The sequence below is a fragment of the Tenrec ecaudatus genome, chromosome 6 (assembly GCF_050624435.1).
Source record: "Tenrec ecaudatus isolate mTenEca1 chromosome 6, mTenEca1.hap1, whole genome shotgun sequence".
NCBI classification, from domain to species: domain Eukaryota; kingdom Metazoa; phylum Chordata; class Mammalia; order Afrosoricida; family Tenrecidae; genus Tenrec; species Tenrec ecaudatus.
In genome coordinates this window covers 89729272-89741725 of record NC_134535.1, presented here as the reverse complement: position 1 = coordinate 89741725, position 12454 = coordinate 89729272, and the positions used below count along the sequence as shown (strand labels likewise).

Below are 12454 nucleotides of genomic sequence, written 5' to 3'. Positions count from 1 at the left end.
CATTATTTTCCTTGTCTCCACGGGTTATTATAGTTGTCCTTAATACTTTAGAATACAGCGTACATGTAACAAGAGTAACCATCGGCTTCTTTCCTCATAGCTGATGGTCATCTCTCCACCGCTTCACAACCACGCTGTGTGCGTGTGTGTGTGTTGGGGCGCTTCTCTGACCAAATCTCACTTTATGCGGGGAAATCCTCTTTCTTGTGAACAGGTTCCCTGAGAAAACTTCCACCCAAACCCACTGCCATCAAGTGGATTCCGACTCTGATTCAGGCGACGATACAGAAGTAGTCCTTTTGATTTTACAAAGTTGCAAACCTTTACCAGAGAGCCTCTTCTCCTCTCTCTCTCATGCTGTTGCTGGTTTCGAACCACTGGCCTTGCGGTTGGCATTCCAAGTGTAATCCACTGCCCCACCAAGACGTCCTTGTTTCTTCAGAAAGTGTACCATTAAGCATGACCCCTGAGTTTTGCCTCTTCTGTAATGCCCCTCTTTGCTTCCTCCACAGAACATGCTTTACTGCGCTTTCGGGGCCAGAGTTACCTGATCCTTGAAGAGCCTTGGTGAGTTCGTTCCACGGCACCTGGAAGCACCGTTCAGCTCAGCTGTCTTCAGGGTTCTTGGTGAGCTAGCTGCAGTGCTTGCTCCAAGTCTCTGCTCTCTCTCCAGTCACATTAGTCAACTCAAGCCAAGCACCAGGATGTGTCCATATATGACCTTCCAACAGAAAGCTGCCTCGTTTGGGGCACCCTGTCCACTCCACCCCGCGTGTGTGTGTGTGTGTGTGTGTGTGTGTACGCGCGCGCGCGCGCCCTCTCGCTTTTGCAAGTTCACTGTCTTGCAGAACGCCAACGCCAACACCTCCCGCTCCTCTCCCGACTTCCTTCTGGGCGCTGGAGAAGCCGGGAAGTCCGATCACTCCGCAGCCGGCTGCTCTCGCACTGGGCATGCTCCGTGGCCCGGCCCGCACGGCTGGCGAGCTGTGGCCCCGGGCGCTGGCTTAGAGTCACCGGCAGCCTCCGCTCCTCTTCGCCGAGCGCCGGCTGCGCGGAGCCGCGGACCAGACGCGTCCCTGCGGTCGCCCCGGCCCAGCCCGGGAGCCCCTAACTTCGCGCCAAGTTCCGAGCCCTGCCTTCGGGGTGCCATGCAGATGATGACCCGGGACACGCTGCTAGAAATGGAGGAGGAGGAGGAGGACGACGACGACCAGGACATCAGTAAGTGAGGGGCCCGCCCGGGCGCGGGGGCGCCGAGTCCCCGCCCTGCACCGGAGCGAGCTGCGGGCCCGGGGCGCGCGGGAAGGCGGCCCGGGGCCCGCAGTGCCCCGCCTGGCCTCGCCTCGCCCACCGGGGCCCCTGTCCCCTGAGCGGCCGGCCGGCGAGGGGAGCGGGACTCCGGGTCACGGTGATGGCCCGGCACGCTAGGAGGGGTCCGCCTCGGTGCGGAAGTCTTGACTCAGAAGCACGACTTTTGGCTCATTTCCTCCCTGTGGAACCGACGCCGGGGATTCCGCAGAGCCGAGCCCGGGACGTGCCCATAGGCGGGGGGAACACGCCTGGGCGCGGACCCACCTGGATCCTCTCCAAAGCGAAATTCCCGAGGAACTGATTTGTGGCCGGGGCCCGATCCCCCGGCAGAGCCTGCGAGGGGGCTGGTCGGAGGAGGACGCCCTGGGTGGGACGGACCGCGGGGGCTTTGCCTTCTCCTTGTGGGCTCAGGGGCGGACAGACAAGCTTTGGGGGTTCTCTTTTCTAGTTAAGAAAGAACAATTCTCAGACCCAGGAGACCGAGCGTTGGGAGAGCTATTTCAGCTATTGTCAGGAAAGAAGCGTGAAAAGAGAAAAAGGCAGGGTGGGCTGGGGAGAAGCAAACAAAAGGGTGGGGGGAGGTGAGGAAGAGAAAGGGAAATGTAATTGGAGCTCCGGAGAAGGGCAGGTCTCTAAAGAGAGCCTGTCCGGGTAGTAATGGCATACATCGGGCTCCTCCAGACGACCGGCAATTCGATTACCACCCGGTGTCTGTTCAGCCGAGTCTCCATCAGTCTTCTGAATGTCAAGTTGGTCTGGAAAGCTAATGATGCTTGCTCAAGTCCTGAAGCCCCATTCTTCTGCCGTAACTTAAAAGTAACTTTCTTTTAGGAAGCAAGCATGGCGTCGCCTTGCACATTTTTGGGAATTGCTCATTGAAATTGTGCACCCAGGACTGCTAGAGGAATGGAGAAATCTCTGTAGGAAGTACAGTCAAAATGCTCTTTATTAGTAAGGGTGGGGTGTGGGGGTCAAGGGACGGGGTTTAGGTGGCATGTTCTTTGGACATGTTCCCAAGAAGGGACCAGTCCCTGGAGAAGGACTTCGTGTTTGGTAGAGGGTCAGCATAAAAGAGGACCTTGGACAAGCTGGATGGGCAGAGCGATACAGTGGGGGCAAAGATGGCCTCAAACAGGGAGTCTGGTGAGGACGGTGTTGGGCCAGGCAGTGTTTGGTTCTGTTGTCCATAATCAAGTCTCTGAGGCACCTGAGGACAATCCAAAGAACTGGGTACCTTCCTCATTGACCATGGATGAATTGAATAGAGGGGATTACAATCCATGGCTCTGGTTTTATGTATCTTTTATTCATTTGAGAACCATTTATTAGTGACCTGAAGTTCAGAGATGCTCTGATTGGCCTTTCACAGCGAGTTAGGATTCAAACCCTGTTTTTTGGTTTTGTTTTGAATCGCACGACCTATGCAAATTGAACCTCTTTCTAGGCGATCATTCTGTCAGACAATGCAGGATGCTACTATTTATCAGAATTTAGCACTTAATGATGATTACCTGAAAGGGTAAGTCAGAGGAGCAGGCTTAAATGTTTTGTAATAAAGACAGCACAATCTGCTCCAGAGGAAAATACCCTTGACTTTTAGGTAAAGTGTAACCGTTTATAATGAGTATTTGTAAATGAAGGTCAAATGTCAAATGGAAATTGATAAAAGCAAGAAGCTCTGAGCTTTGTTTTACGATACTGTCAATAGATTCTCAGTTTAGGGTGAAATTAATTTGGTCTAGTCTGTTTTTAACTGATGAGGCATCATAAAATTAATCTTAAGTGTGTGGCTATACTCTTAAACAAAGTATGGTTGTAATTCATGTTGGCTCTAGAGAGTCAAAAAACGTGTAGATATAGTTGAGAAAACAGTTACATATGTTACTCCTGCCCATCTTTCACCTTGACCTCCAATGGCTATGATGTTGGTGTTTTTATACATGGAGCCAATTCAACATGTTTTATGCCACGGCACAAGTAGGATCTAAACAAATCTCAGAACTTTTTAGTTGACTTTCTTTAAAAAAAAAACATATCCAATATCAATTTCAGTGATTTTTATATCAAGAGAAAATGTTTTATCATGTCCATGGAAAATGTGTGTAATTGTAAAGTATAAACCTTCTCTGAAGGTTAGCAGAAATAGGCTGACCATGTTGCATTGCCTTTTACAAAATAATTGATTTCCAACTATGAGAGAGGAGGTGATGATGAAATGAAGATTATAATGTTAACCTCTGCTTCTGTTTTCATCATGTTGGCTTATGTTAAGAGTTAGTCCTTGACGGTCACGTCCAAGAGTTGTATAATAATTTCAAACTCTGACCGACAAAGGTGTCTCTGCTGTCCCTCCATAAATATTATCTTTATAATTCAGAAGAGGAGAGAGTTACTTTGACATAAGCACTTAAATAAAACATCAGACATTACCATAGGCTATTTTCTCAAGAGGGGGAAAAAAAAGGAAACTAATTTTCTTACTAGATGTGTTCCCTGGTTATATCATAGATGATTTTTATGCATCTATAGAAGTCTGCCCTCTAGCTTGTAGTAATTTGCGGCCTAGTTAGCAGTGGGTTTGATCCTACTTTTGAAGTCCCATTTAGTACGTTTAAGTGTCAGAATCGCCCCTTGTTTGGAATGAACTGATCGACAGAATCAAAGATGGCAAATCCTTGCCATGGGTAGCTTTCCTTTATTTGCTGAACTCCTGGCCAGAAGTTAAGCCCAAAGACTTGTTAACCAGAGGCAACCTGTTGGCATGAGAACACTTTTGCAAACAACCAAGTATTTTCTAAGCTCCAGCAACCAACCAACCACAGAACTTACACTGAGGCAGTTCCTGTGGCAGGAAATCCCTTGGCTCATAACACTCACTGCTCTGGTAGAGTTCATGTGTTCTTGTAAGTCCCAGGAGGCTGGTTCTGTGTGTTAGCCAGCCTGTGTGTCTCGAATAGGGACCTTTCCTCTTTTGCCTCTTAACATTGCCCAGCCCACACCCCTCCCCCCTGTTGTCAGAGCATTGAATCCAGCATCTCTTCCTGTTGATGTAGATGTGATAGGAGTATCTCTATTAACCAGCCGTTTCTCTGGAGAAAGATGAGGCTTTCTACTCCCTTCTCTGAAAGTCACAGGGGGCAATTCCACCCTGTCTAGTGGGTTGCTATGGGTCAGAATCCACTCTACAGCAGTACGCTTATCAGGGACTAGCCATTTATTTATAGGTAAACCGGGTTTTTGGTGAGTTGGTTGGTTGTTTACTTTAGGCTTCCACGCTGGTGTGGGGAGCCCTGGTGATGCAGTGGTCAAGCACAGAGCTGCTAACAAAAAAGTTTGAGGTTAGAAGCCACCAGCTGCTCTGTGAGAAAGATGTCGCTGCCTGCCTCTGTAGAGAGTGCAGTCTTGTAAACCCCACAGGGCGGTTCTGCTCTGCCCTTAGGGTCACTGTAGATGGTTTCCATGGGAGCAATGGGTTTGATTATGATGTTTATTCTCCACACAATTATCTTGTCTGTAGGGCAGTGGGAGAGGTCATGGCCTCATTGTCTTACCTATGAGAGAGAATGGTCACAGCTGTAGCTCTAAAGTGGGTTACCCATTAGGCTGCTAACTGCAACGTGAGCAGTTCAAATCCTCCAGCCACTCTTGGAGCGGTAAATGAGGCTTTCTGCTCTTGTAATGATTTACAGCCTGGGAAACCCATAGGGGCCGTACTGCTCTGCCCTATAGGGTCACTGTGCGTTGGGAGCAGTTCGGTGGCAGTGAGTTTGAGTTTCACGGTCACATTTTCAGAAGCTGTTCTTTGCACACTGTCTCCATGCCCTCTCTACCTACTTCATGTTTAATCCTTGTCAGGCGGGCCCTAGCCCAGTTTTCCTTCATTAACCATAATGAAGCAATCCTATTTCCTAGGTACAGGGTTAGGTTCTGGGCTAGAGGTTGCCTAAGCCTAAATCCAACCCATTACTGTTGAGTTGATTTTGACTCCATGTGTGGCAGAGAACTGTGCTCCGCAGCGTTTTCATAGCTACCCTGCTTCCCCGAAAGTAAGACATCCCCCGAAAATAAGACCTACTTACAGTTTTGCTTCTCATTGAAATATAAATCATCCTCTGAAAATAAGACCTCCCTGAAAACAAGCCCCCCCTCCTCCCCAAAGCTACTGTAACTCTGGACTCTGCACCATAACAGCGGGCGCCGCTGCACAGCTCACTGTTGGCCGCAGTGCAGCTGGAGCAGACAGGAAGTGCTAGGTCTCTTTTAATAAAACAATAAACAATAAATGTGTACCGTATTCTTCTTCATGGAAAACTAAGATATCCCCTGAAAATAAGACCTAGTGCATCTTTAGGAGCAAAAGTTAATATAAGACACTTATTTTCGGGGAAACCGGGCATCATCTTTATGGAAGCTGATCAGCAGGCCTTTGCTCCTGGAGTTTGGTCAGCCTTTGCCGTGGCTGACTATGAGGTTAGCAGCCAAGCTAACTTTTCGCTTTCCTCACCCGAGCCCGTGGGTGGGCTAGTTGCTGCAAGAGTAACAGTGAGTTAGACACATCCCCCTTGCTATGCGGAGGAGGGCTTCTTCAAAGCAGACCTTTGTGGTGTCACTGGGGAGGCGTGTCCACCTCCCTAGGAGGAGGCTGGGAGAGAGCTTCACAGGGCAGAGTTGAGACCAGTGCTGATAGGCAGGGCGTGGGGAAGAGTTAGGGGGTTCCCCGTGGTTGTCTTTAGCTGAAGAGACCCTTCATGAGGCTGGAAAGGCAGGGAGGGTCAATACCCAGAAGAATTTTCCACACGTTTTTTGCATTGGGGGTTTCATCCTGCCTGTGATTTGGAACAATGGAAAGGTTTTCGGGAGGGGAGAGTAGATACGATTGGATGTGCTTTTGAGAAGCTATCTCTGGCAGCCTGTTGGAAAGCCGAGTGGAGAAAGCAGATGGTAGAAGCAAGCCTTTCTGGATGTTGAGTTCTGAAATGCTCACACATTCTTGTAACAATTGCTGAATGGGGACCTAATTTGCCTGGTAAATCATGAATAGAGTGCACACTACTAAGAAAGACAGAAATGCTTACAATGGCCAGAGTAGGCTCCAGAGCTTCTAAAAGACAGCCTCCATAAGGCTTCTGAGACTGATGCTGTTCAGCCCGCAGAGGCGTCCAAGATGACTTGTAGATTTCAGTTTGGTGATTGGGTGGAAAGTGGGGGTGTTCACTAAGGAGGGGAGTGGTTTTTCTGCTGTTCCAACAAGTCTCAGCATTTTCTCCTCTTACTTGGCTCAGCCTATTCCCTCTCCTGGCCATTCCAGCCTCAGCTCCTTTTCCTCTGGGCCCCCCTCTCCCTCACCCAGGCCCGTCACCAACCCGGAAAACCAGTGCTGATTCACCCAGCCCAAAGGTCCCCAAATATCCAAACATGATAGACATTCCATTAATAGGATAAAAAGAATATGTCTCTCCCTTGCCTCCCTCTTAAAATGCAACCTCCCTCCCAACAGGGGTCTTGTGTGCTTTGTTCTCAGCTCTGTCAGTAGTACCTAGAATGGCACTGGGTGGGAATCTGGTAGACGCTTCCCAAACAATTGTGGAAAGAGCCAGTTCCTCTTGAATTAATTTGATAGCATAATGCTTAGTGGTTTTGTGGCCTTGATAGCATTCTCTCCTCCTAAGGCGCTTTGGGAATTCCCTTAGTCAACTGTTCTAGAAAGGTCGAGGTACGGATTCTATCAGGCACTCTGCTTAGTTTTCGGGTGGCTGACCTCCGGAGCTCACCATCTGGGAAGGAGATAAACAGGCGAACAGATAAGCACAGTAATCTCTGATGAAGGCTGTTATCAACCTTATGTACCAGGCCCAGTGGTGGCACAAGGAGGAAGCAGGGAAGGTCGTTGAAAGGAATCCAACACAGCTATCTCTGCGAGGCACACTTGAGCCAGCTGTGGAGGGTGGAGAGGGCCCGTGAGGAAGTGGGACAAGTGCCCAGTTCCCTGGACACTGCTGAATGCATCTTGATTTCTCAAAAAATAAATCTTGACGTCATCTTTGCTTTATTCCCTGCAGCAAGGGTATTGGAATGACATATTCTCTACTGGGATGGCTGTGAAAGTCTCTCAATTTTAACATCAAATTGCCCCCCTTTGGAAGCTTTTTGTAATTTTCAGTTGCAAGTCGACAGCCACGATTTTTCTTTCATGTTCAGCTATCAAAATCATATCACTGCTTTCCAGAAGTTTCCCCGGCCTCCTTATAAACATACTCATTGTTTTTTGGATGCAACACAAGCACAGCTTTCAGAGAGTGAAATCATTCCACACGATTTGGATTTTGTTGTTTGTAACTTTTTATTGTGGCTTAGGTCTACATTTCAGTTTTGTATTCAACAACCAAACATTTGCTAAGGTGCTGTTTTTTAGATTGTAACGGATGCTTTGGTTGCCCCATGATTTAAGTTGCTTGCTCTGCCTCTGGTACAATGTACTCAGAGCAAGGCCTGTGCAAAGATATTTGGTTTTACAACAGAAAAATCTCATTTCCAACTGTTTTCAACCAAAGAAGGGTACTTCGTGGCAGATTGGTAAATCATAGGTACCGATCGATTGTGGGAATTTAAAGCAATCAAGTGATTGTCTGTGGTTTTCTTTCTGGCTTTAGCCGCACTTTGCCCTTAAACGCTGCGACTAATATTAATTAGCACCCATCCCAAGAAACAGCCAGTTTGGGGAATTCTAGACACATATGTCAACAATAGATTATGCTGGACCAGGACCAAAAACCAATTTAGTTGCTATTCAACCAAAATACACCAGATGAAACAGGCATAGAAGACAAGTTGAAGGGTTAATAGGCAACTTTCTCTGCCATGGTATTTATTACTGCCCTGGCTACATGTCTGCATACTAATTGAGAGAACTTGCTGCTCTGAAGTTATTCAGCAGCCAAAAAAAAAAAAAGAGCAAAATATTCCTTTGTGAAGTACAGATGTTGCTTTTATGTTTACTGCTTTCATTATAGGACACTGAACCTTTACTATTTTCCACATTATTTTAAAATACAGACACTTGAAGTAAATTGGGTTGTTGGGAGGACATTGGTCTGTATAATTCTCTTTTCTATAATTTTTATTTCATATATGATAGAACTTTAGCCCTGGGTCACAGGCACATAAATAGATATTCTTTCTCAGAGTATAATTATGCAAATTACAGGCTGGCTTATGCAGCTTGTTTCATATAAACGAAGAATGTTTTTACATAGCTGGGATTTTCATAATCTCTGCAGATATTCTATCTATTTTTGGAAAAATAATCTCTGACTTGCCAGAGTCAAAGCGACGGCTTCATTTTTGTTTTTTGAGTCATACAGATGATGTCTCATTCTCCCACAGTTACAACTTTAAGTAAGATTTTTTTTCTCGTTTTGTGCTAAGTTTTCAAGCAAAAGTATTTATCACTAAAATCTTCAAACAGTTCCTGAGTACTGAATTAATGCCAAATATAAGATACAAACTCACTGCTCTTGAGTCAGTTCTGCCTCATAGCTACTCCAAATAGAGTTCCCAAACGGTACTGGAGCCAGACCCTCATCTTTCTCTCACGGGGCAGTTAGTGCTTTAGAACCACCAACACTGTGGTTGACACCAACGCTTATCCCACAGTGCCACCCAAACGCTTTCCATGTCATGTAATCGCTTTTAAAACCACCAACCAATATACACCCACTGCCAAAAAAATGCATTTTCTATGTGGTACAAAAACCAAAGAAATGAGGTATAAGTTCACTGTTCCTAGATACTTCTTTAGAAAGAAAAAGATAAGGATATATTAAAAGGTTTTCTTTTCTTTTTGGTTTCTTGAGGGCAGGACTTAATTCTAAAGAGGGAAAAATTGGGAAGGGGATGCAGTGGGGGGTGGAGGTAAAGGGGAGACGAAGTCAAGGAGTCCATGTAGATAAAGAATGTCTGGAAACTGTGGTAACAATTGACTTGAGTGGATTATGGAATGATATAGGTATTAAATCCTAATTAATAATACATTTTTTAAAAGGACAAAATAAGATGAAAAGTAAAGTTAGAGAACAAACCTTTCTATAAAAAGGTCCTTAGCTACTGCTGATGGAGAGAGCATGAGGTGGGGGTGGGGAGAGAAAAAGGAACTGAGGAAGGGGAGAGAACTGACTTATAAAGAAAAGGGTCGTTAGCCCCTGAGGACGTACAGCAGTACAGCGGAAGGAGGCAAGGGGCCTGGCTTGTATCCGGCCTGGTCCTCTAGAACACCTGAGCCAGGTGTGCCAGCCTCCTTGAGCCCATTTCTTTAGCCCTGTGCGATTGGTGGAAGGAGGCAAGGTGGTTTGCTCCGTGTTGGGTGGTGTACTTCTCACTCAGGACACACTCCAGGGGGGTGAGGGGGGGCAGGAATAAGCAAACATTCTTTTCTGTAACGAAGTGGTGGGAATGCTACTTTCAGACTCGAAGCAACAGTTGCCATGTAGCGAATTCTGATGCCCTGGACCCCTTTGTATCTGAACAGAATTGTGCTTCCTGGAAATTTCCACAACTGATTTTTTTGCAGGCTTTCTTTCGAGACACCTTGCGTGGACCCAAACCTCCAGCCTTTGGGTTAGCGCTCTTAGCCGCTAGGACCAATGATGTCTTGTGTTTAAATCCCGAGGCCTCGCTGTTTCATATGGTTCTGTAGAAGGTTGTGGCTGCAAGAACTGCTCAGTAAGCGTCACGTTGAGGACAAGCATGACGGTCGCAGGCACATGTAGTTACAGATAAAGACGTTGAAGGGTAGCATGGGGTTTCTGCCAAGAGATAATTTTTGTCTGTGTGCTTTCTGTCGCCTCCCCACCCTGAACCCCCTGTATCATCACAGATGTTCCGATGGACTTGACAGTTTTCTCCCAATTCCAGGAAATCTATTTCAGGGGGAATCTCTCTCGGTGAATCTTAATGAAGGGTCCAACAGTGTCACGGAGTCCATGTAGAAAAAGAACGGTTGGAAACTGATTGTGCTAGCAGTTGTACAATCCTGCTTGACGTGACTGAAATGTGGAATGATAGGTTAAATCCCAACTAGTGAACAATAAATAAAATAAATTAAAAAACAATAAAGGGTCCTAGGTTGACTCCCCGGTGACTCTGAAAGTAGGGAAGGATGGGACCAAATTGTCACTGTCTCCTGGGGCCAAAGATGTGCAGGCGCCTCCTGCCCGTGTCTCCTAGAGCCGTTACTGCGAGGCAGTCCCCATCACGTTGTGGGTTCCCACTGTCACCTTATAACGGAACGTCCAAGGACCGAAGAAGGAAGTCAAGCGAGAAATAAATAGCTTTTATTTCACAGTGACCCTTTGGAAGCTCACAGGAGACCGGACCAGGGTTCTGGGAGGTTCCCCTGTTATTACAGGAAACATGGAAGGGTCATTGAGAGCTCACTGTTTGGTGAGGATAGGAGGTCACAGGCAAGTGAGGCGAGGGGTCATGGACCTGATGTTAAAAACCAATTTGACTTCCCTTAACCTTCCCCTTCCCTGCCCCACCTCCCCGGTTTCCACCAGAGGTGGGCAGGCTGCCACTGTTTGGGCCCAGTGGGTCTCCAGAGTCCTCCTAGTCTGACTCCTTGCACCCACCATGTATCCAAGTAGAACTGTACTTGGGGTTTCAGGCTGCTTGGCAAATAGATTAACTGGCCTGCCTTTCAGGGCACCTGTGGGGTAGACTGGGACTTTTAATGTTTCTGTTAGTTTATCACATCTGCATCACCCAAGGCCAAAGGATTGGAGATTGTCCCGAGTCTCCGAGAGAAAGCCTTCCTAGCCACTCCTTTGCCCTGGTGCGTTGCAGACCCACCCTCAGGGAACTGTGGGACGCCACTTGGATCTGGGGTCCCGGTCTCCCTTTTCACACCTCCCTGATGAAACCCCACCCTTCACACCCTGGATGGGGCTCAGGGACCTATCAGGAAGGAACGCCTGAATCAGATTATACTGAAATCTAATAAGGAAGGATAACTCTCTGTTGGAAGGTGCTTTCTGCCACTGTAGGAGGGGACCCTGGCTTTTCTGAGGCCAAATATGGCAACGCTGTTGCTTCTGCTCAGTCCACTTCTCTTCTTTGAATGATTGAGTACACGGTTGAAGGTTATTAACTACTGCAGACCTAACTGATAAGGAAAGACGGGGTTTGAATATAGGTGAATCCTTGGGCAGCTTTTTGTAACGTAAGCACCTTGGTTTCCTGGTCAGATCAACATCGTGGCAGGGAGAATAACTAGGCAGGCACAGTGGCTGGGTGGCAGGATTGTCCCCATCCATTCCGGAGACCTTGGTTTGTACCTCCTGCGCAGCCATTCCCTGCATGTTGGCAGAGGTTTGTGTGTCGCCATAATGCTTAAGAGGCTTCCATGTAACTTCCAGACTAAGATGGATGAGGAAGAAAAGCCTGGTGATCTTCTAAAAACCACCCAATAAAACCCGGCGGATCCCAATGGTCCTCCACGGAGCTTGGAGATGGTGTGGAGCGGAATGCGGTTTCATTTCTCTGTGACCCAAATGGGGGTGATTCCACAGCAGCAGATAGCAACAACAAGGAGTCATAATACAGGAGAAGTAGCGTTACTTATTTCACAGGATTTTTGTAAGGGGAAAAGTATGAAGGAAAACTCTTGGGAATCTGGTGTTGGTGGCGGTGAGCTGCTTTGACCACAGCAGGACAACCCCATGTGTGTGTGATTGGACCATTGTGATCCACAGGCTCCCATTGGCTGATTTTTTTTCCCCCAAAGTAGATCACCAGGGTTTTTTTTCCCCTAGTTTATCACATTCTAGAAGCTCCACTGAAACCTGATAAGCACCTGGCAACACATAAGGCACCTCTGATTGACAGGTGGTGGCTACCTGAGGTGGTGCCTTGAAGGAGAGTCACGCCCACTTCTTCCACTTGAAGTGGATTCTACTATTGAGCCACCACTCCACAGCGTGGCACCTGATAGACATTCAATATCGCAGCCTATAGTCATTATAACACAGCTAAGGATGGAGAAATATAAGTGGATGGGAGTAACTTAAATTGGGTTTCCCAGTAGATGCATTTTACAAACACATTTTGGCATTACTCTTCATAGATTTTAATGAGAAAGGCAAGAGAA

General features: G+C 47.2%; 1 protein-coding gene across 2 annotated transcripts in view; it reads left to right on the top strand.

The window, feature by feature from the left end:
- Positions 1-821: 821 nt before the first annotated feature.
- ANO6 (anoctamin 6) overlaps positions 822-12454 on the top strand; it is a 210724-nt gene continuing 199091 nt past the window's right edge. The window contains exon 1 of one of the 2 annotated variants that reach the window (XM_075551843.1): positions 822-1221. In XM_075551843.1, the coding sequence (XP_075407958.1) occupies positions 1149-1221 (73 nt within the window). In that variant the 5' untranslated portion in view covers positions 822-1148. The remainder of the gene's footprint in view (positions 1222-12454) is intronic. The other variant, XM_075551844.1, reaches the window with a different exon arrangement.